The sequence below is a fragment of the Grampus griseus genome, assembly GCF_964374135.1.
Source record: "Grampus griseus genome assembly, chromosome: 3".
NCBI classification, from domain to species: domain Eukaryota; kingdom Metazoa; phylum Chordata; class Mammalia; order Artiodactyla; family Delphinidae; genus Grampus; species Grampus griseus.
In genome coordinates this window covers 116828550-116850555 of record NC_139019.1, presented here as the reverse complement: position 1 = coordinate 116850555, position 22006 = coordinate 116828550, and the positions used below count along the sequence as shown (strand labels likewise).

At 48.2% G+C, this 22006-nt stretch overlaps 3 protein-coding genes across 5 annotated transcripts; 2 read left to right on the top strand and 1 right to left on the bottom strand.

Moving 5' to 3' along the window:
* Positions 1-16: 16 nt before the first annotated feature.
* HARS1 (histidyl-tRNA synthetase 1) lies at positions 17-13398 on the top strand. Of its 3 annotated transcripts, none has more exons than XM_082651968.1 (13): positions 17-164; positions 444-533; positions 5536-5655; positions 7846-7941; positions 8582-8707; positions 9338-9445; positions 9597-9695; positions 9925-10018; positions 10240-10367; positions 10463-10705; positions 11951-12067; positions 12268-12414; positions 12814-13398. In XM_082651968.1, the coding sequence occupies exons 1-13, from the start codon at positions 75-77 to the stop codon at positions 12883-12885; spliced, it is 1530 nt and encodes a 509-aa protein (XP_082508094.1). In that variant the 5' UTR covers positions 17-74; the 3' UTR covers positions 12886-13398. The 3 variants fall into 3 exon arrangements, with proteins under 3 accessions (XP_082508094.1, XP_082508096.1, XP_082508095.1); XM_082651970.1 differs by having other exon boundaries at positions 12268-12418; XM_082651969.1 differs by lacking the exons at positions 17-164; positions 444-533 and adding an exon at positions 4540-5125.
* Positions 13399-13786: 388 nt separating this feature from the next.
* Positions 13787-16095, top strand: DND1 (DND microRNA-mediated repression inhibitor 1). The gene is made up of 4 exons (XM_082652316.1): positions 13787-13849; positions 13953-14070; positions 14457-14918; positions 15598-16095. Exons 1-4 carry the CDS (start codon positions 13826-13828, stop codon positions 16086-16088), a joined length of 1095 nt encoding a protein of 364 aa, XP_082508442.1. The 5' UTR covers positions 13787-13825; the 3' UTR covers positions 16089-16095.
* An 8-nt stretch (positions 16096-16103) lies between these two features.
* Positions 16104-21860, bottom strand: WDR55 (WD repeat domain 55). Its single transcript, XM_082652315.1, has 7 exons — positions 21586-21860; positions 18074-18174; positions 17893-17980; positions 17610-17789; positions 17414-17513; positions 17155-17324; positions 16104-17074 (listed from the first exon to the last, which is right to left on the bottom strand). The coding sequence occupies exons 1-7, from the start codon at positions 21774-21776 to the stop codon at positions 16756-16758; spliced, it is 1149 nt and encodes a 382-aa protein (XP_082508441.1). The 5' UTR covers positions 21777-21860; the 3' UTR covers positions 16104-16755.
* Positions 21861-22006: the final 146 nt, after the last annotated feature.

Genomic DNA, 22006 nt, shown 5'->3' with positions numbered 1-22006 from the left:
CGGAAGTCATCCAAGCTGAAGCTGTGGCCCACACAACCTATCTAGACAGTAGTCAGCTCCAGTTGGTAACCAGTATGGCTGATCGTGCGACACTGGAGGATCTGGTGCGACTTCAGGGAGAGCGCGTGCGGGCCCTTAAGCAGCAGAAGGCCAGCGCTGAGCAGGTACGACCCAGGAGGCAGGAGAGGGGACAAAGGAAGGCCTGGGAGAACAGAGCGGGGAGTGGTCTGCACAGAGGATGGGGATGTGGAAGAAAGGACTGGACTTGTAGGTAGGAGGACGGGCTGGGTGGGGAGGTAGCTGCGGTAGGACCCGAGAGAAGCAAAGCTAGGCTTGGGAGAGAGATATGCCCCACATCCTGCTGAGGGAGGGATACTGAATGAATGACGGAAGAGGGAGGGGGTGGCAGATGTGGTAGCCCAGCGCCTACTTTCCCTCCACAGATCGAGGAGGAGGTGGCAAAACTACTGAAACTGAAGGCACAACTGGGCCCTGATGAAGGGAAACAGAAGTTTGTGCTCAAAACCCCCAAGGTAAATATTCCTTTAGGGAGCCTCTGAGAGGGTCCCTAATTCCACTCACAAGGACGCATATATGCCTGCTTCTCTGAATCAGGTCATTGAGGAGGATCTGAAATCCTGCAGAGGAAACAACAGTTGGTTGTAGGCACCAGGCTGGATTGGACTCTGAGTCATTCTGGGATGGCAAAGTGATGGCAGAAGCTAGGCCAGCTGGGTGCTTAGGGGAGTCTACCTGCTACTGCTACTCCTTCTTTCATTCAGTAAATATTTACTGAGTGCTTACTGTGTGCCTAGCACTGTACAAAGCAGTGAGTGTACCGTGGTGAACAATATAGCCTGCCCTCAGGGAGCTTACATTCTACTGAAGGAAACAGACTTAGGAGAAATAATCCCACACATGGATATGTAACTACAAATTGTGTTAAGTGATGTAAAGAAGTAAAAAGGATGCTCTGAGAAAAATAAGGGAGAACTGGGAAGTCTGAAGAAGTGATAGACTAGCTGACCTAATAGATGAGTGGAAGACAGCCGGGTGAAGAGTGTGAGGAAGATAAGTCCAGGTAGGGTATGGAAATCCTGAAGTGAGAAAGAACCTTGGTAGTTTCCAGGAACTATAAAAAGACCTTTATGACTAGAACCAAATAGAGAAGGAGAGTACAATGGAATGAAGTTGGAGATTCCTAGCCCAACCACCATGATTTCAGTTCAGATGCCACTTTCTGTAAGTTCTATAAACTGAACTATTTACCTATCATCTGGGTTCCCTTGGCACTTCATAAGTATCTCTGTTATTGCATTTATTGCTGACTTTTCATTATTCACATGGTTTATTTAACCTGAGAGTCTGGGACTAAATAGGTATTCAATGAATGTATGTGAAATTTAATTCCAAAGTAGAGGGGAGATGATCTGTCTTCCTTATGTTGAGATGTCGCTGTTTAAGAGTAATTCTTTGGGCTCCTAAAATCATTGAGCTATTCCTTTCTACATATAACTCATTTCAAAGGTTAAAGAGGGGCTTCCCTGGTGGCTCAGTGGTTGAGAGTCCGCCTGCCAAAGCAGGGGACATGGGTTCATGCCCTGGTCCGGGAAGATCCCACATGCTGCGGAGTGGCTGGGCCCGTGAGCCATGGCCGCTGAGCCTGCGTGTCCGGAGCCTGTGCTCCACAACGGGAGAGGCCACAACAGTGAGAGGCCCGCGTACTGCAAAAAAAAAAAAAAAAAAAAAAAAAAAAGTTAAAGAGATGGTGTAAAACCCCAAGGCAGTGACCATCAATAGTTATTCAAACTATTGGGTGAAAAGATTAATGGGGATTTATGATAGATCAGGCTGACCTCAGCTAAACCCAATGATCAATCTTAGCTTCACTAAAAGTAGGACAACCAGACATTATATTCCTCTTGATGTGATGCAATAAGAAGTACACAGCACCACCTATGAAGTATTCTTGCCAAGAAGAATTGTACCTGAATCTAATCAGTCTTCAGACTTAACTACCAGTTTACCTAACTACCAGTTTACTGGAAATATGGGAAATGGAGGAACATGTTAAATGACCACATTGAATATACAGTTAACCAAATCTAGAATGAGAAAAATTCTTTCAGAAAAATGACTCAGTTTCCTCAACAAATAAAGGACATTTTTTTTTAAAAAAAAAAAGGAAAGGAAACTGTTGCAGATTAAATAGACATGAGACATATCAACCAAGTACTTGGGCACTAGGTAAAGGGCTGCTGTTAAGTTGTATTGGTTGTAAGGAAGGTATTGTAGTGTTTTGTTTTTTAATCCTTATATGTTAGACAATTATACTGAAATATTTATGGATGAAAGTATATGATATCTGGGATTACCTTAAAATACTGCAGGAAAAAAAAATATTGGGGCTTAGATAAAATAAGAATAGCAGATGTTGATAGTTGTTGAAGGTAGGTAATAAACACAGGGTGGGGTGGTCCAGTGTTCTATTCTCTATAATGTGTGTTGGAAAATTTCCATAATTTAATGTTAAAAGAAAATGAGATACAGCAGAAACTAACACAACACTGTAAAGCAATTATACTCCAATAAAGATGTTTTTAAAAAAACAAGAAAATGAGAATATACTGGAGAGTTAATATCCACTTAGTTTGTTGAAATACATTTCTTTTTTTTTTTTTTTTTTTTTGAAATACATTTCTTGACATGTGATTCATAATTAACAGAAAACTCAGTATTATGGGGAAAGGACTTTTTCAAGGGACCTTCCTGGTCAAAATTATTTTCATAGTGTTATTTGCCTTTCACTTCGTTTGCGATGAAGGTGCAAAAGCACTGGTGTGTAGAACTGCTCGTGTCTTAGCACAAATTAAGATGTTGGCACTGAGCTGTACTAATAACCATTATGTTCTTTACTTTCGTGAACTCACAGTAAAAAAAAAAGATTCAGTTTCACTTAAGAATGTCCTTGATAAAACAGTAAAAATTATTAATTTTATTGAATATCGACCCTTGAGTACACTGTTGTTTAATACTCTGTATGATGAAATGGAAAGCACAGATAAAGCACGTCTGCTGCATTCCAAAGTAGGAAAAATGCTGTGCCATGTGTGAACTGTAGGCTGAACTAGCTACTTTTTTCATGGAAAACCTTTTTTATTTGAAAGAAAAACTGAAAGATAAACTATTGTGTTAAAGATTTGGATATTTGGCAGACATTTTCACAAAACTGAACAAAGTGAGCCTTGTCACCTCAAGGAAAACATTCAACAGTATTTGTTGCCAGCGATAAAATTCAAGTGTTCAAGTCAATGTTAGAACTTGTATTTTCCACCATGAGCTTGACAGGTTCTCAATACTTGAAGACTTTCCTGATGAGATCTATGGTGACATGAACAAATACGGTTTTTTGATATTGTATACTGAGGCATATCAACATTTGGAAGATCTGTGTAACTGTTATCAAAGAACAAATATTTTCTAAATGACCAATGCATGATGTTATAAAATTGTGCCTGCGTAGCATATCCAAAGTACAAGATAGAGTAACAGATATTTTTTAAATTGTACTAAAATATACATAACATAAAATTTGCCATTTCAACCATTTTTAGGTATACAGTTCAGTGGCATTAAGTACATTCATATTGCTGTGCAACCATAACCACTATTCATCCCCCATAACTTTTTCATCATACCAAACTGAAATTCTTTACCCATTAAACAGTAACACCCCATTCTACCCTCCCTTCAGCCCCTAGTAACCATCGTTCTACTTTCTGTCTCTGTGAATTCTGGGTACCTTATAATAGATTTTAATGTAACAATGTGAAAAGTTCATTGATGTACTTTCAGATTCCACATTGCAAACCAATCCTTAAGAAGCTCTCCCTCTGGATTTTGGTGTAGTTTAAGAAGAATATCTACAATTAGCTGAAAAGTTTATTAAAAATATTCCTCCTTTTACAATTACACATCTCTGTAAGGCTAGATTTTCTTTATATATTCAACCAGAACAACATATCACAACAGAATTGAATGCAAAAAGCATATATGAAAATTCAGCTGTCTTCTATTAACCCAGGCATTAAAGATTTGCAAAAATGTAAATCAGTGCCACTCTTCTCACCAGATGTTTTTGTTTTGGAAAGTAGTTACATTTTTCCTAAAATGTTATTTATGTTAACATGTAATGGATTTTCTTTTTGTTAAGTGAATTAATATTTTTAAATGTTTGCAGTTTTAATTTATAATACAATAAATATTGATAGGTATAATCCACTTTGGGGTCCTTAGTAAATAGTAAGAGTGTAAAGGGGTCCTGAGACCAAAGAGGTCGTACTTGTGAGTAGCATATAAAAGCCCATACTAGAAGCTCTGACCTGGAAGAACAGAGTTCTAGTACCGACTGCCAGGAACCAGCTGAATGGCCTTAAGTAATGACTTAACTTCTCAACACATTCAAATTCATTAACTTAGCCCTTGTCATAGGGCTATCAGAAAAAAATTAAAGAAAAAAATAGTGGAGACTTCCCTGGTGGCGCAGTGGTTAAGAATCCGCCTGCCAAAGCAGGGGACACGGGTTTGAGCCCTGGTCTAGGAAGATCCTACATGCTGCGGAGCAACTAAGCCTGCATGCCACAACTACTGAGTCTATGCTCTAGAGCCCGCGAGCCACAACTACTGAGCCCGCGTGCTACAACTACTGAAGCCCACGCACCTAGAGCCCGTGCTCTACAACAAGAGAAGCCATCACAATGAGAAGCCGGCGCACTGCAACGAAGAGTAGCCCCTGCTCGCCACAACTAGAGAAAGCCCGCGTGCAGCAAAGAAGACCCAATGCAGCCAAAAATAAATAAATTTTTTTTTAAAAAAAGAGGGCTTCCCTGGTGGCGCAGTGGTTGAGAGTCCGCCTGCCGATGCAGGGGACACGGGTTCGTGCCCCGGTCCGGGAAGATCCCACATGCTGCGGAGTGGCTGGGCCCGTGAGCCATGGCCGCTGAACCTGCACATCTGGAGCCTGTGCTCCGCAACGGGAGAGGCCACGACAGTGAGAGGCCCGCGTACCGCCAAAAAAAAAAAAAGAAGAAAGAAAAAATAGTATTTATTAGGATTTCCTTTTAAGGTATGTTGGGAGAGAACGTTACTTGTAAAATTTGGAATTCAATTCATTAAGCCAGTTTGAGTTGGTTATATGCCTGTCATCAGGTAGATGTTTTCTATTAGGCAGGGGAATGTTCTGTTTCCCAGAAAATGAGTTTAGGAAAATTTCTCAGAGAACAGAGTTCCAAGAATTCTAGAAGATAGAACCAAGCTAAAACGGGGTTGGAATTTAGAAGGGTGAGAGCAATGGGTGTGGTAATTAATAGGGAATTGTTTGTACTTGTTTTACAACTCAGTGACCTGTAGGAAAACCTAAGTTTGGGGCAGGGTTTTCATTCGCCATCATTGAAGTCATGCTTTTATATTTCTAGACCTTACTGTTCTTTGTTTTTAAACCCCATCCCTGGTTCTCTGGCTGATTTTGACTCCAAGGGCACAAGAGACTACAGTCCCCGGCAGATGGCAGTTCGGGAGAAGGTGTTTGATGTAATCATCAGCTGTTTCAAGCGCCACGGTGCAGAAGTAATTGATACACCTGTGTTTGAACTAAAGGTGAGGGGTGGATGAGGAGAAATTGCCTGGTGGAATAATGGGTATACAAACAACAAAGAGGATGGCAAGAGAGTGAGGCCCAAAGGTCTCTCTCTTGTTGCAGACAAAGATTGGCATTTTCTCCATGAGAAGGGGGACAGGACTGTCATAGAGAAAGAGGCCCTGCTTTTTATTTACCTTGGTTGTGGCCGGCAGCATCCAAAAGAGAGCCCTTCTCAGGGGTGGAAGTTGTTATGGCACCTGGCTACATTGAATTCCATGGCACCTGTACTTGAGATGTTTCCTAGATACATGTAAATCGAACATATAAAGGATAAATATGCAACCAGTCTCCTACTGATGGACCCTGAGGTTGTTTCTAGTTCTTTGCTATTAAAAAACAGTTCTTTGCATCCCTCCCTGCTTAAAACCCAGTAACTCCCAATGCATTTATAATAAAATCCAAACTCTTTACTCAGGCTTACAAGGCCCTACATGATGTGGCAACTGCCTACATTTCCCACCTCATCTCATGCGCTTCTTCCCCTTGCCCGCTGTGCTACCATGGTCTTTTTCTATTCCTGGAACATACTAAATATGTTTCTATCTTCGAGCCTTTGTTCTTGCTCTTCCCTCTTGCTGAACTTCCTTTTTCTCTAGCTCTCTGCATGACTTTAATTCCAGAGTAAATTAGACATAACAGATTTTGATTTCAGATTTCAACTAAAATGCCATTCCTCAAATACTCCTCTCCAACTGCCTTGTCTAAAGCAGCCCTTGTCTATCACATTGACCTATTTTATTTCCGTTAAAGAAGCTATCACTATCAAAAGTTATGTTAATTTGTTCCCTTGCATTAATGTACTGCCTGTCTCTTTTCATTACTATAGAAGATCCATGAGGGCATGGACTGCCTTTGTTCACTGATGTATACACAGGGCTTAGAACAATGTCTGGTACTAGTGGGCATTTATCTGCAGGGTAAATTCACAGAAGTAGAATTTCTGGGTCAAATGGTTGTACTCATTCCTATTTCTACCAACTATATTAGTTTGCTAGTGTTCCCATATCAAAATACCATAGACTGGGTGTCTTAAAGAACAGAAATTTATTGTCTGGAGGCTAGAAGTCCAAGATAAGCTGTCAGCAGGGTTGGTTTCTTCTGAGGGTCATGAGGGAAGGATCTGCTTATGGCCCCTCTCACTGGCTTTTAGATGGTGTCTTTTCCCTATGTCTTCACATCATCTTCCCTCCTCTGTGTCCAAATTTCCTCTTTTTATAAGGACATGAGTTATATTGGATTAAGACTCATCCTAATGACCTCGTTTTACCTTAATTACTTCTTTAAAGACCCTGTCTCCGAATAGAGTCACAATCTGAGGTTATGGGGGCCAGGAGGGTGCAGGGAATAGGGCTTCAATATATGAATTTCGAGGGGACACAATTCAGGCCATAATACCAACCACTGTATTCTCTGGCCATAACACCAACCATTGTATGAGTATTTCTATTTTCTACACACTGGGAATTTTCAGGTTTTTGAATTTTGCCAGTCTGGTAGTGAAATATGTTATCTTGTTGAAGACATCACAGGGCAAGGACTCTCAGTTTTGGCTTTTGACAGTGTTCAAATCTCAGGCCGTCATAAAAACATTTACCTTTGTTGATCTAATGACCCACTCCTAGGCATTTATACTTCAAAAAAATATTCAAAACAAAAAACTGTGTACCCAAATATATTTATTGAAATGCTATGGAATTTTTTTTCAGTAGGAATAACCTAAACATCTATCAGTGTAACACTAGGAAGGAAGGAAATAGCTTCTTCTCACTAGAATATTATGCAGTTTTTTTTTTTTTTGGCCATGCCACACAGCTTGCAGGATCATAGTTCCCCAACCGGGGATTGAACCCAGGTCCTCGGCAGTGAGTGCGCAGTCCTAACCACTAGACCGCCAGGGAACTCCCAATGCAGCTTTTAAAAATAATACTTCAGCTCTGTCACAAAATGGAAATGTGATAAGCAGAAAACCAAATTGGTATCTCCTTGATTATAACTACATCAAATAAGGAAACATTGGGAGAGAGAACAGAGGAAATGTAGATAAGTTGAAATCAGTCATAGTTAGAATGGTGGGTTTTTGTTTTTAAAAATTCCTTTCAAATTGTTATATTTATCATTATGGTCACATTTCTTTATGTTTTCTCCAGGAAACACTGACTGGAAAGTATGGGGAAGACTCTAAGCTTATCTATGACCTGAAGGACCAAGGTGGGGAGCTGCTGTCTCTTCGCTATGACCTCACTGTATCTTTTTAAACTTTGGATGTATTGGCCCTTACTGGGCTGGGGCTTTTTCTAGCCTCAGGTTTGGGGGCAGCTAGATATAGGTGGGATCAAATATAATGCATCTTGCAGTCAGGGAAGTTATTTCTCTAAACCAGGAGCTGGGCTTTGGCCAAACAGAGCATAGCTAGCCTTTGAAGGCTTCTGAATCCTGAGTGAGACCTCAGCTTTATGTCAGGGTCCAGTTCTGACTCTGCCAACAATCCCCTGGATTCAGAATATGTCTCCCTTGCCCTGGCTGGTGGACAGAGTTCTCCCTAATTGACCAACAGCACATTTCCTTTATCTCCAAGCTATGTCAGAGAATTATCTGCTTAGAGATCCCTACTTGGGGCCCTTTTTCTGCTCCCTGGCCAATCTGCCCACCCCCATGCTGTGCTCAGCATGGCCCAAAAACAAAAGAGCCTTAATATTTTATGAGACTTCAGCTGCCCTGTATGGTAACAAAGTTGATTCTTGCTGATGTTCAGAAATGCTGTTAATCTTACAGATGGTGGTTTTACCCACACAGGGTGCGGTTAGACCCCAGCTTCTGTTGGTGATGATAATCAACTTCCAGACTCTGAAAGGCGGGGCTTTCCCCTTAACTCTCTGTCATCAGGTTCCTTTTGCTCGGTATTTGGCAATGAATAAACTGACCAACATTAAACGCTACCACATAGCAAAAGTGTATCGGCGGGATAACCCAGCCATGACCCGAGGCCGATATCGGGAATTCTACCAGTGTGTGAGTATGGGGGCAGGATGGGTAAGGAGGCCCTCCCTTGAGCCAGTAGAATCTATTGAGTACTTATGGTGTCCTGAAAAATCTAGATGCCCCAGATAATGCTAACCCTAAGATTTCTTTAGTATTTTCATATACAGGACAGGGATTATGCTCCTCATTTTATCTGAGGAAACTTGAGGCTTAGCAAGATGAAGAGATCATAGGGATAAGAAAGGCAAAGTTAGGACTAGAACTCTTGGTCCAGGGCTTTTTATATTAAACCACAGTGATAGGATCAGAGCAAAGGATGAGGAAACTGGATTTGAGGTACTGTCGCACAGACTGGTGGCACAGCTTCTGAATGAATAAAGGACTAAGGCCGTATAATTGCTCCCACAACAGTGGAAGGAAATAAGGAAAAATAGATGAGTGAGATAATGAAGGAATAGCCCTGTGGATGGGAGGAAAACCAGGACTGGTAAGAGACCCAGGAATACTGGGGTTTTGCTCTGGGCTGACAGTCAGACGGAGAATGAAGAATGTGGTCTGCGCATGAGTGCAAAGAGGCCTCCTTCATAGAAAGCAGAGCTCCCAGGAGTCCTCCCTCAAGGTTAAACCCCTGAGGACCTCTAGCTAGCCCTCTCCCTACAGGATTTTGACATTGCTGGGCAATTTGACCCCATGATTCCTGATGCAGAGTGCCTGAAGATAATGTGTGAGATCCTGAGTTCACTCCAGATAGGCGACTTCCTAGTCAAGGTCAGAGCTGAATGGGGCTGGGAGGGCAAAGCTGGGCCTGGCCTCTCACAGGAGAAGGTCCTTGTGCAGAGGAACCAGTAGCCTAAGTGTCCAAGGCTATCGAGGGTCATGTAGGGAGATCCTCTTCTCACTATGCCTTGGGTCGCTGCAGGTGAATGATCGGCGCATCCTAGATGGGACGTTTGCCGTCTGTGGTGTTCCTGACAGCAAGTTCCGCACCATCTGCTCCTCAGTGGACAAGCTGGACAAGGTAATGACCCAAACACCTGACTCTTCTTTTCCCAGATCCCACCCTGCCCTGAGAAATGGAAAAGATTAGGAGAGAGAGGGCCCTGCTTCTATGCCCACAGAGGAAGATTAGCCCCAGGATATAGGTTGACGGGCAGCTTCTGCTTAAGACCACACCCTGAGAAGGGCTCACACTTGCTCTGCACTGGGGAAGCTGCCCAGGGTTCCCTGACTGGTATCTGTCTGCTCAGGTGTCCTGGGAGGAAGTAAAGAGTGAGATGGTGGGAGAGAAGGGCCTGGCACCTGAGGTGGCTGACCGCATTGGGGACTACGTCCAGCAGCATGGTGAGAAACAAACCCTGCCTCCCCGGCAGCCATCCCACTGCCCTCAAGCGAAAGCCAAACTCCTCCGTGTGTGTGCGCGCGCGCGCATGCGCACTGGAGACAGAGGGAAAGGGAATGCATGTGTGTGTATGCACACATGCATACATGTGTAATCCAGAGGAAAAGGTAAAGCCCTTATCTTTTTCTTCTTGTCAGTCTGGCTCACAAATCTGTCTCCCCAGGTGGGGTATCCCTGGTGGAACAGCTGCTCCAGGATCCTAAATTGTCCCAAAACAAGCAGGCCTTGGAGGGCCTGGGAGACCTGAAGCTGCTCTTTGAGTATCTGACCTTGTTTGGCATTGCTGACAAGGTGAGTCAGGTTGGGATGGGAGCCTTATTAGCTGAGCTCCGGGGCTGGAGGCCTTTGATCCTCATCTGCTGCTGACCATGTTCTTATCCCTCCAGATCTCCTTCGACCTGAGCCTAGCTCGAGGGCTGGACTACTACACCGGGGTGATCTTTGAGGCGGTGCTGCTACAGCCCCCAGCCCAGGCAGGGGAAGAGCCCCTGGGTGTGGGCAGTGTGGCAGCTGGAGGGCGCTATGATGGGCTGGTGGGCATGTTTGATCCCAAAGGGCGCAAGGTGCCATGCGTGGGGCTCAGCATTGGGGTAGAGCGGATCTTCTCCATTGTGGAGCAGAGGCTGGAGGTATGTCTTGGGGCTGGGTGGAAGACATTCTGGGCAGATGGTGGCACCTGAGCTATCTTCTTTGATCTCTAAGGGGGCAATTAGTACTGCATTGGGCAAGTTGCATCTTTGCAAAGAAATGGAGAGAAGACTGTTGCTGTCCTTCAGACTCCCATCCCATTATAGGCCAGCTTGATGGATCTTTGATCATTCTTTCTTCACAAAATCCTTTGCTCCCTACTTCCTTCAGAGCTGTCAGGAATCTAGGCCAGTATATCCAAAGACCTGGATCTTCCTCATAATACAGAACACTTAATACTTTACTACTCTGTGCTAGGCACTGTGCTTAGTGCTTTTCACGCATTGTCTAATAAAACTCTTAAACAGCCCTCTGAGGGTAGCTACTTTCATTATTTACATTTCTCAGGCAAGGGAACTGAAGATTATAGATAAAATAATTTGCCCGAGGTTTAAGTGGCAGAGTCAGAATTCGGATGCAGGCAGTCCAACTCCAAAGTCTTGCTTCCAACCACTCTGCGATATTGTCTCTAAGTGGGAAGCGTGTATCTGAGGCTGTGGGATCCCTCAGATGGTTATCCTGACTCTCTAGCACCTAGAGTAATATGAAGGAAGCCCTTCTTGGCCTCAAGCCCACCTTTGTTGCTACTGCTCTTAAGTGGCTGGTTGCCTTTCATCCCTCGGATAATGCTCTGGCAGTAACCTTCTCACTGCTCCCACCCGTTTCTCTAGAGTGGAACCCACTGGTGTTTTCCAATTGAGGTCACAGTTCCAGTAGGCATCTTATGTTTTAAGAACAATGGGAATAGTTTTCCAGAAAAAGAGACAGCAGCAGCATTCTTTCTCCCCTCCATCCACACCCCCACCCAAGTCGTGCCCTATGGCTGACGCATAAGAGACACAGTCTCCTTGTGGGAACTAGGACTGCCAGGGGTGATTGGATTGCCTGGGTGAGCTCAGAATATCACTTATGATGCATAAGGTTCTAGATGGAGATAAGCTTGAAGTTACTGTACATAAGCTACCTTTGCCCTCCATTATTAATTCTGGCAAGTCATATGTACAAGCCAGTCAGTTCATTTCTTATTCTTCTAAGAGCTACTTTTTGCCCAATTGCTAGATGAGAAGACTAGCCTGCCTTGGTGGAGTTGGGCCTGGTCTCAGACTCCTGACAAGAGCCTGCTCTGTTTGCTCTTTGAAGGTGTTGTAAAGGGTAGCCCAGTTCTTTCTTAACTGCTTCTTCCCTAGGCCGTGAAGGAGAAGGTACGGACCACAGAAACACAGGTGCTTGTGGCGTCTGCACAGAAGAAGCTGCTGGAGGAGAGACTGAAGCTCATCTCAGAGTTATGGGATGCTGGGATCAAGGTAGAGGAGGCAAGCCCCAGGGTGGCAGCAAATTTGGGAGTGCTGGACACAAACGAAATAAAAGCTTATCCATAGTGGCCCTGCCATTACTGTGGCTTCTTGGGGTGAAGGTCAGAGAAAGGTGCCAACTTGGGCACCAAGGAGATTGTCCCAGAGGTCTGCAGAAGACAGCCTTCATCTCCTTCCCTGGTCCCCTGCAGGCAGAGCTGCTCTACAAGAAGAACCCCAAGTTACTGAATCAGCTGCAGTACTGTGAGGAGGCAGGCATCCCACTGGTGGCCATCATTGGTGAGCAAGAGCTCAAGGACGGGGTCATCAAGCTCCGCTCGGTGGCCAGCAGGGAAGAGGTAAGTAGGTGGACAGGAAGGCTGAGGGATGGGGAAGGCTGAGGGATGGGGAATGTATGCCATTTCGGCAGACCAAGGCCGAAAGTTACTGTACATAAGCTAGACCAAGGCCAAGGCCCATTCAAGACCTAAGCAAAAGCCTGGCATTCATATTAACGCCCAGTCCTAAAGGACTTAAGGGGGTAATATGTTACTATGGTCATGGTAGGGTAAAATCTCCATCCCCACACATACCCTGTGTCTCTCCACCTCCCCCAAGAAGCGCTGTCTCCCCTGAGGTGTTTGATTGGGTTCCTGCGCCCAGCTGAGCCAGGCCTGATGACTAGAGGAAGGCATGGGTGCTCAGAGAGCAGTGGAACACAAGATGCTCATACCACCTTGTTCCTCCATCCTGGCCAGGTGGACGTCCGAAGAGAAGACCTCGTGGAGGAAATCAGAAGGAAAACAAGCCAGCCCCTTTGCATCTGCTGAGTTGAACTATCAGAGGAAAGTAGGACTGGCACTATTTAAGGCTAAGACAAAACTCTGCATATGTACTTCAGCAGCTTTGCACGTTTCCTTCCCAACAGGAAGACCTGAAGAGTGGTCATAACAGAGACTTTTTTTATTTTTTTTTGCGGCACGCGGGCCTCTCACTGTTGTGGCCTCTCCCGTTGCGGTGGAGCACAGGCTCCGGACGCGCAGGCTCAACGGCCATGGCTCACGGGCCCAGCCGCTCCGCGGCATGTGGGATCTTCCCGGACCAGGGCACAAACCTGTGTCCCCTGCATCGGCAGGCGGACTCTCAACCACTGCGCCACCAGGGAAGCCCACTTTTTTATTTTTATTATGATTATTTTATTGGTAATCACTGGCAAAAATGGCCACCCAAAAATGGGTGGGCCACGGGGAACGGGCCCAAGATGGTTTCCTCGGCAGGGCCCTACAACTAGGTGGAGGGAACGCTTCCCACAACCAGCCGCCGCGGAAGGTCCAATAAAATGCCTCAACCACTGGAGCCTGCCTGTGTCACTACTGCCTAGCCCTGCCTTCCCTGTTAGAGCCTGGGCCTCCCACTGCGACCACTTCCGCGGTGGAAAATGGGGAGAGACACTTACAGTAGCTCCCACGGGCTATTCCGCAGGGGAAGGGCGCCCCTGACGTTCTCGCCTCCAGCCTCCATCCTGCAGGTTTGCGAGCCGTGTTTTAGGAGGTGGGGCTGCCCGCAGACCCACCCACTAGGGTCTCTAGCTTTCACCTGAGGGTCTGAGGTTCCCGCGGCGCACGTGCGGCGGATACCCCCACCCCCTTGGTGGGCGGGGTCGTGCTCAGAGCCAATGAGAGCTTTGGGGGTGGAGGAGTAGGGAAGCTTCCAGAGGGGCAGATTGGGAGGAGTTTATAAAGGGGGCACGAGCGAGCCAGTGGGAGAGCAATGCAGTCCAAGCGGGAGTGTGAGGTAAGTGTTTGCCTATCAGGGGGTTGGTGAGCCCTGGACATAACAGGCGAGGTGGGGGTGGACGCGGCGATAAGGCATTCCAACCTGCCCTTTTCCGCCTCAGCTGTGGTGTGAGAGGGTGAATCCAGAGAACAAGGCGGCGCTGGAGGCGTGGGTCAGGGAGACGGGCATCCGCCTGGTGCAGGTGAACGGGCAGAGGAAGTATGGCGGGCCACCCCCAGGTACGGTAGTCCCAGCCCTACGCCTACGGGAGGGCTAAGGCAGCCTCGACGGCCACGAGCCGCTGCGTTCGGGGGAGGGAGGGGCCTACGCCGAGGCTCCACAGTCAGAAACTTATAACTACCCCGTTACCCGCCCCCCCAGCTGATGAAACTAATTGTCTGTGGCTTCCCACCCACCCGCCCCCTCGAGGAAAGGAGCCAGTCTTAAGTTGCCAGCCCCGTTGGTAGCTCAGTCACCCAGTTACGCCAACGACCCGGGGCGTACGGGTGTTGTAACCATTTCACAGACGTTTGCACACATACTCCCTCCTGCGCTCGGTTCCTGGACCTCGACCCCGGAACCGTCCGGGTGGTTGACGGTGCCCCTCCCCACCCCCTTCCCCCAGGATGGGTGGGCAGCCCGCCGCCGGCCGGGTCAGAAGTGTTTATCGGGCGGCTGCCCCAGGATGTGTACGAGCACCAGCTGATCCCACTGTTCCAGCGCGTGGGCCGCCTCTACGAGTTCCGCCTGATGATGACCTTCAGCGGTCTGAACCGCGGCTTCGCTTACGCCCGCTACAGCTCGCGACGCGGCGCCCAGGCCGCCATCGCCACGCTGCACAACCACCCGCTGCGGCCGTCCTGCCCGCTGCTCGTGTGCCGCAGCACCGAGAAGTGCGAGCTGAGTGTGGACGGCTTGCCGCCGGGCCTGAGCCGCCAAGCGCTGCTGCTCGCGCTGCAGCCGCTGGGGCCCGGCCTGCAGGAGGCGCTGCTGTTGCCCAGCCCTGGGCCGGCGCCCGCGCAGATCGCACTGCTCAAGTTCAGCTCGCACCGCGCCGCGGCCATGGCCAAAAAGGCCCTGGTGGAAGGTAGGGGTGGAGACTGCGGGGGGCCGCTGGTTGGGGCGAAACGCGTTCTACCCGGCACTTTACTTCAACACGTCAGCGTAGATCAGCATAGCGGGTTAAAGTCGCGAGACCTTAGGGTCAAACACACTTGAGTTTGAGACAGACTATCTGACCTCACGTTTTTAAATTTCCACCGGTGCTACCAGCTACCACGCACCTAAACTTCACACTTCACATGCACTATCTCCTGACTTAACCCTCAACATTGCAGTGAAACATAGAACGTTGTCCCTCTTTAGATAGGAGACTGTTTTAAGAAAAATTTACTTGCCCAAGGCAATCCAACTGAGCCTACCTTTTATCCACTGTAGAACCTGCTTCCTGAAGCTGAGAATTAAGCAGCATTTAGCACATTCTGTAGTTTTTGGCAAGTATTCATGGTAAAGGTTAGCTATTCTGATGGTTATGAGGTAGACAAAGCCTGCAATCAGCCAGTACTCCAAGGAAACTTAGAAGGTAGCAGTTATTGCACTCCCTTTGTAAGTAAACACAAAGAAGCCTAGAGAAGTTATTTAACTTGCCTGGTGTCACACCAGGAAATGGGGAGGCTACAAATTAAACAGGCTTGTGTGACTCCAGAGCACTCCGGTGCTTGGGCCCAGGGCTTAGACCCCGCCCTGTCTCTGCCTTTTTCCTGCAGGGCAGTCACGCCTCTGTGGAGAACAAGTGGCCGTGGAGTGGCTTAAGCCAGACCTGAAGCAGCGACTCCGCCAGCAGCTCAAGTGTCCGTCTCTACAGTGCCTACAGCCAGAGGGCAGCCAAGTAGCCCTGGCCAGGGACAAGGGGCTGGAGTCCCAAGGGGCTCGGGCTGCCCTGCAGCTGCTATGCCAACGGATGAAGTTGGGCAGCCCACTGTTCCTCACCAAGTGTTTGGGCACAAGTTCTGGCTGGCACCGATTCTGGTACCAGGTGGTGATCCCTGGGCATCCAGTGCCCTTCAGTGGCCTCATTTGGGTTGTGCTGGCCCCCAGTGGGCAGGATGGGCATGAGGTGGCCAAGGATGCTGTGTCTGCAAGGCTGCTGGAGGCACTGAGTCTGGGGCCAGCCTCCAGCGGTCTGCTGCGGCTGAGGCAGGAGGTACCATGGTTCAGCAGTGACCTAATCCTCTCCCCAGGCAGCCTGAATGAGTAGGCAGAGCCTGTGTCAGTCCCTGGCCCAGCAGGCCTGGGCAGCTGCTATCTGATCCCAAGAAGGGGAGGAGCATGGGCCCTGCCCTAGGCCTGACACAGCCTCCCAGCTGAGGCAGGGCCCACAGCACCTCGGGGCAGCTCAAGTTTGGCTAAGTTGTGGTGAGGGAGCTTCCCTTCTCCCTCCCAGCCTGGGGTTTAACCTGACCCCAGGGTTGTTCTCTGACACACAGTCGCACACACACCCCTCTCTCCTCCCACAGCTTAGCATGAATCTTTGCTTCTTATTTTCTTGATTTGTCTTTGTTGATGTTTTTATTTGGGGGCTGGCTGAGCCAAAGGGTCAGAAATCTGCCTTTGCCCCAACCACTTGGCATTCTGGTTTTGGTGTATGCGTAGTTTTGAGTTTTTCTATGCTGGTTGTATTTATATTAAACCCCTGGTTGGTTTACACCTGTGTCTGTGCTGTCTTGTGCCAGCTGTGGGCTTGTCTTACAGTGGTGGAGTGAGCAGCTGCTACAGGGCAAGTACTTCCCCACATCAGTGTGCCGATCCTGAGCATCTTCTTGTGCACAATAGGATATTTTAAATTCCCAGCCTCTCTAGGGATCCAGCCCAGAAAGCAAGACTCTTGTCCGCTGAGAACCCATCCTGAGATTCAGCTCATTCCCTCAGTCACTGTCATCCTCAGTCTCCTCCTCCTCCTGAGCTGTGGCGTCCTCTCCCTCCTCCCTCAGTCCTGCAAAGAAGTCATCCGTGCTCCAGGCCTTGCTGCTCAGCGCCCGTAGTGGCCCTCCCTTTTTCTTGCGCCGGCGGTAGTCATCCACCACCAAAGCCCGCAGCTGGGCCATGTCCCAAAACTTGAGGCGCTGGTCATGGCCACTGCTGGCCAGGAAGCGGCCACAGTGGGAGAGGGCTAGCTTCTCCACAGGTTCCCCGGCATGTTGGCCCACACTGCCCACCACTCGGTTTGGCAGGATGTTGACAGCCCTGGAGAGAAAGAAAAGTGTTGGTATGGGCCAGTTAGGTCTGCCCTTCCTATGACTGGAGGGCCATCCGGCTTCTCTCACCTGATGACTCCATCAGTGGAGCCGGTACACAGCAGACTCTCAGTGACTGGAACCATGCAGTCAATGGACTCAGCTCTCAGGGCAAAGCGGTCACTTGTGGCCCCAAAGCCATCCCAGTTGAAGAGGTAGATGGTACCTTCACTGGAGCCACAGGCCACCTTCTTCCCACACTGCAGGGAAACAGGGCAAACCATGTTTGTGGAGCCACATCAAACCAAGTCCCTATCGCACACCCCCCTCCCGCCCCACCCAGCTGTACTTTCATAAGTGTGACAGAGGTCAGGTCTCCAGACTGAGGCTCGGAGAGCAACTCGAACCGGCGTCGTCTGATGTTGAAGACACCAAGGCAGCCATCTCCGCTGTAGAGAGAGCAAAGCAGCAGGCTTGGCTGGAGGTACCCACCAAGGGAAACATTTAACACAGGGAAGGGAGGGGATGCAGCTTTGAGGCTGTACCTGGCTGTCAGCAGCAGCTTCTTGGCTGGGTCCAGAGCCATGTCAGCAATGTACTCCTCATGCTGCCGCATATCCATTAAGGGGCCCTCCTTCCGCTGGTCCCAGAGGCGGATGCCACCTGTGTCATCCCCAGTTGCCAGAACATTCTCATCCACCAGCAGCAGGCTGTTGATGGGGGCACTAGAAACACAGATACAGAACTTCTTCGAGCACCTTTGTCCCAGTAGGGATGTACCAATCAATCCTTACCCTTTGGCTCAACACACAGTTGGCTTCCCCTTACCTGTGAGCCTTGGAAATGCGTCTTTGCAGTCGTCCCAGCTCCACATCTAGAAAATGGATGGCTTTGTCCTTGGACACAGTAACAAGTTCTGTGGGGAGGGAGGGGGAAATGCCCAGGTCATGGTGCTGTTCATTGCTCCCTTCCCACCACCACACTGCTGGCTGCCTTTCCTAATACTCACTTTGCCCATCTTCAGAGAAGACAACGGCTCGGCAGGACTTGAGGTGGTGACCTGAGGACCAGTGCTCCTTGGTTTCTCCCTCTTGGCAGGAGTAGGAAAAGCTGGGGAGAACGGAAGAAGAGTGAATGACTCCAGACCTCACCTGGGAGTATAGAGACCAACTAGCCAAACTTCCACCTACCTAGGAGTTCCTGCTTGTACACCTCCAAGCCCAAGGAGCTTACCATCCCATTTTCTTTTTTTTTAAATGAATAGGTATTTATATTATTATTTTCTTTAATATTTATTTATTTATTTTGTCTGTGCTGGGTCTTAGTTGCGGCACGCAGGATCTTCGTTGCGGCATGCATGCGGAATCTGGTTCCCCGACTAGGGACTGAACCTGGCCCCCTGCATTGGGAGCGTGGAGTCTTACCCACTGGACCACGAGGGAAGTCCTCCATTTTCCCATCTTCAATGAGCTTCAAATGTGAGGTCTTTTTTTCATTCAATGTACATTTTTGTGACCTCACCCCACCCCTCTTCATCATCTTTGAAAGCCATAACCTGGGGAAAGATTAGGTCTGAATCACTCTGGAGGTCCAAAAATAGTTGATGACAGAACAGCCCAGAAGCTGGAAATGTAAAGATGAGTAAGACAGGGATATTACACTCCAGGTCTACAGGAGCTAAAGAAAGCCACAATTAATTACGGCACATTGGGCTTCCCTGGTGGCGCAGTGGTTAAGGATCTGCCTGCCAATGCAGGGGACACGGGTTCGAGCCCTGGTCTGGGAAGATCCCACATGCTGCGGAACAACTAAGCCCGTGCACCACAGCTACTAAGCCTGCGAGCCACAACTACTGAAGCCCACGCGCCTAGAGCCCATGCTCCCAACAAGAAAAGCCACCGCAATGAGAAGCCTGCACACCACAACGAAGAGTAGCCCCTGCTCGCCGCAACCAGAGAAAAGCCCGCGTGCAGCAACGATGACCCAATGCAGCCAAAAAAAAAAAAAAAATTACGGCACATTGTGAACACGTGTGGCGGAAGGATGACAAGGGAGGTAGAGTAGAGAGGCACCAGCCTGTAAGCTCAGCTTTGAGGCAAGTACCTGTCAGAGATTATCCCTAGTGTCTGCCTCAGCAGATCTTCAAAAAGGGCTGAATGAATAAGTGCTTACTTGCTAGTTGAGTTCCGGGCAGGCAGAACTGGGTCTACTTATTGTTTGTTCTGTCCCAGTGCCTAGCATGAAAAAGCTGCTTAATAAACACAGATTGAATGAATACTTTGGAAGGGAAGAGAGCCCTGGAAAGCTAACTAAGGTGATGACATGTGAGTTGGATCATGAAGAATAAGTAGTTCACCTGGCAGAGAACAAAGGGCAGATACTGGAGGCAGATGCTGATGTCTCTCCCACGAGGAATGAGGAGAGTTCAAGTGGGAAGAGAGAGGTATAGCTGAATCTAGTAAGATGGGCTGGACTAGGCTTGAGACAATCATGTAGGCCAGGCAGAAGTCTGAATTGAATTCTTTTGGAAAAAGGAACCTCTCTGGAATGGTCATGGGAGAAGTTTGAGGCCTCCAGAAGGCAGTGGCTGAAGGTAGAGAAGAGGAGACAAACAGAAGCCAGGGGTGTGTGTGAAGAAAAGTCCAGGGTGACTCCCAAGTGTCTGGCACTGTAAACATGGATAAAAGTAGTAAACCTCTCTGCAAGGTATGTATTATGGTTCCCATTTTCTTTTATCCTTCCTTCCCGCCTTGCCTTCCCTGCCTGTCTACCTGCCTTTCTCTCTCTCTCTCCCTCCCTCCCTCTCTTTTTTTTTAAATATAAATTTATTTATTTTATTTATCTTTGGCTGCGTTGGGTCTTTGTTGCTGTGCGCGGCTTTCTCTAGCTGCGGCAAGCAGGGGCTATTCTTCGGTGCGGTGCGCGGGCTTCTCATTGCAGTGACTTCTATTGTTGGGGAGCACGGGCTCTAGGCATGTGGGCTTCAGTAGTTGTGGCTCGCGGGCTCTAGAGCGCAGGCTCAGTAGTTGTGGCGCATGGGCTTAGTTGCTCCATGGCATGTGGGATCTTCCTGGGCCAGGGCTCGAACCCATGTCCCCTGCATTGGTAGGCAGACTCGTAACCACTGTGCCACCAGGGAAGCCCCCCTCTCCCTCTCCCTCTCTCTTTTTCTCTCTCTCTCCCTTCCTCCCTCCCTCCCTCCCTCCCTTCCTTCTTTCCTCCCTCCTTCTTTCCCTCCATCCCTCCCTCCTTCCTCAGAGCCACAGGGCTTGCAGGATCTTAGTTCCTGGGGCCCTGGCAGTGAAAGCGTGGAGTCCTAACCATGGGACCACCAGAGAATTCTCTACTGTTCCCATTTTCAAAGATGAAAATCAGAAATTAACTTGCCCAAGGCCATTGCAGCTAATGAGGGGTTTGGGGTTTAAATTCATTAAGTAAATCTGATAGCACAACTCTCCTGGTTAAGGCCTTCAATGGCTTTTCACTGCTTCTAGCCTACATCTTTTATTCAAAATCAAACGTGTATTGAGCACTAACCCTGGGCTAGAAGCAGGAGATAAAATGGAGAACTAAAGAGACTACAGATTACACTCCAGAACATTGTTTTTCAGACTCTAGTCATGACCCATTACTGAGCTGCAATCAGCATTTTCTGTGTGTGCCCGCAATAACAACAGAATAAAATAAACCAGAAAATATTAGAGTGCATCACACATAATATAAAAGCTATTTTTACCGTGGGGCGAGGTCAAAAAAGTTTAAAAAACATTTTTTTAGTGGAGGAGACAGTGTTCAAATAATTATGCAAACGGATGTATGATTACACACCATTATGTAGTTTATGAGGAAAAGGTATCTGGTGCCGAGGCAGCATTTAACAGGTAATCTAATTTAGTCTGAGGCATGTTTGAAGAGTGAAGAGATGCTGGGGACTCTGGGACAATAGGTGCAAGTGAGGGAAATTCCAGGAAGAAGGAATAACATGTGCAAAGGAGCTGAGGCTTCAAGGTACACTAAAAAGGTAACGATGAATAAGCACAGAAAACAGAAAATAAAGTGAGCAAGGGCCAGATGGTAAAAGCCCTGAAAGCCGGATTAAGGAATCTCAATTTAATTCTAAAAGCAAAGGTAAACTATTGAAGGGTTTTAATCAAGGAAGTGAGGTGGTTGGATTTGTGTTTTTGAAAGATCAATTAAAATGGGCAAGAAGCGAAAGCAGGGGGCCCAGTTGGTTCTGTTTCAGGATCAATACAATATTTCCGTGGGAAATAACAGTGTCCTGAACGCCTGCCTGTCCGGGCTCCGTCACGACTTTCCAGCCACTTTGTCTCTCAGTTCTTTCAATAGATTTGTGTGGTAACTTACTTAAAGGCGAATGTTATTAAACGAATTGGACAAGACTGAGTCTTGTAAACTTAGTCTCCCTGTAACCTTCTCTCCTCATCCCAGCTCCATCGCTGCAGAGCTTCCAGACCGAGCAGCCCCACACCCACCACGCCCCCATCTCTGCCCCGCACTTACACGAACACGTCCCCGTCCACGTCCCCAGCCGCCAGGAGATCGCGGGCCGGATGGAACGCCAGTCCACTGGCCGGAGCGTCCAGCACGATATCTTCCGGAGTGTCCCGGATCCGGGCTGGGGCTTCCGTGGAGTCGGGGTCCTCCTCGTCTCTCCCATCCTCTGCGGGCCTCTCCTCACATGTGCGGTCCATGAACCAGAGGATCCGAGCTGCGCAGCAATTGGTAGGTAAACCCAAGAACCAGTCACTCGGCGGGAGGAGTGGCCCAGGTCACCGCTTCCGGGGTAGGGGGCCAGGCAGGAAGTGGCGTCAAGGCGTTCTCCGTAACCCGGAAAAGGCGGGGCCTGACTCAGCTGGTGGGAGGCACCGACCCGAGGAGCCCGGCCTCCTAATCCAGCTACTTCCCAGTGTTGCAGCGGAGG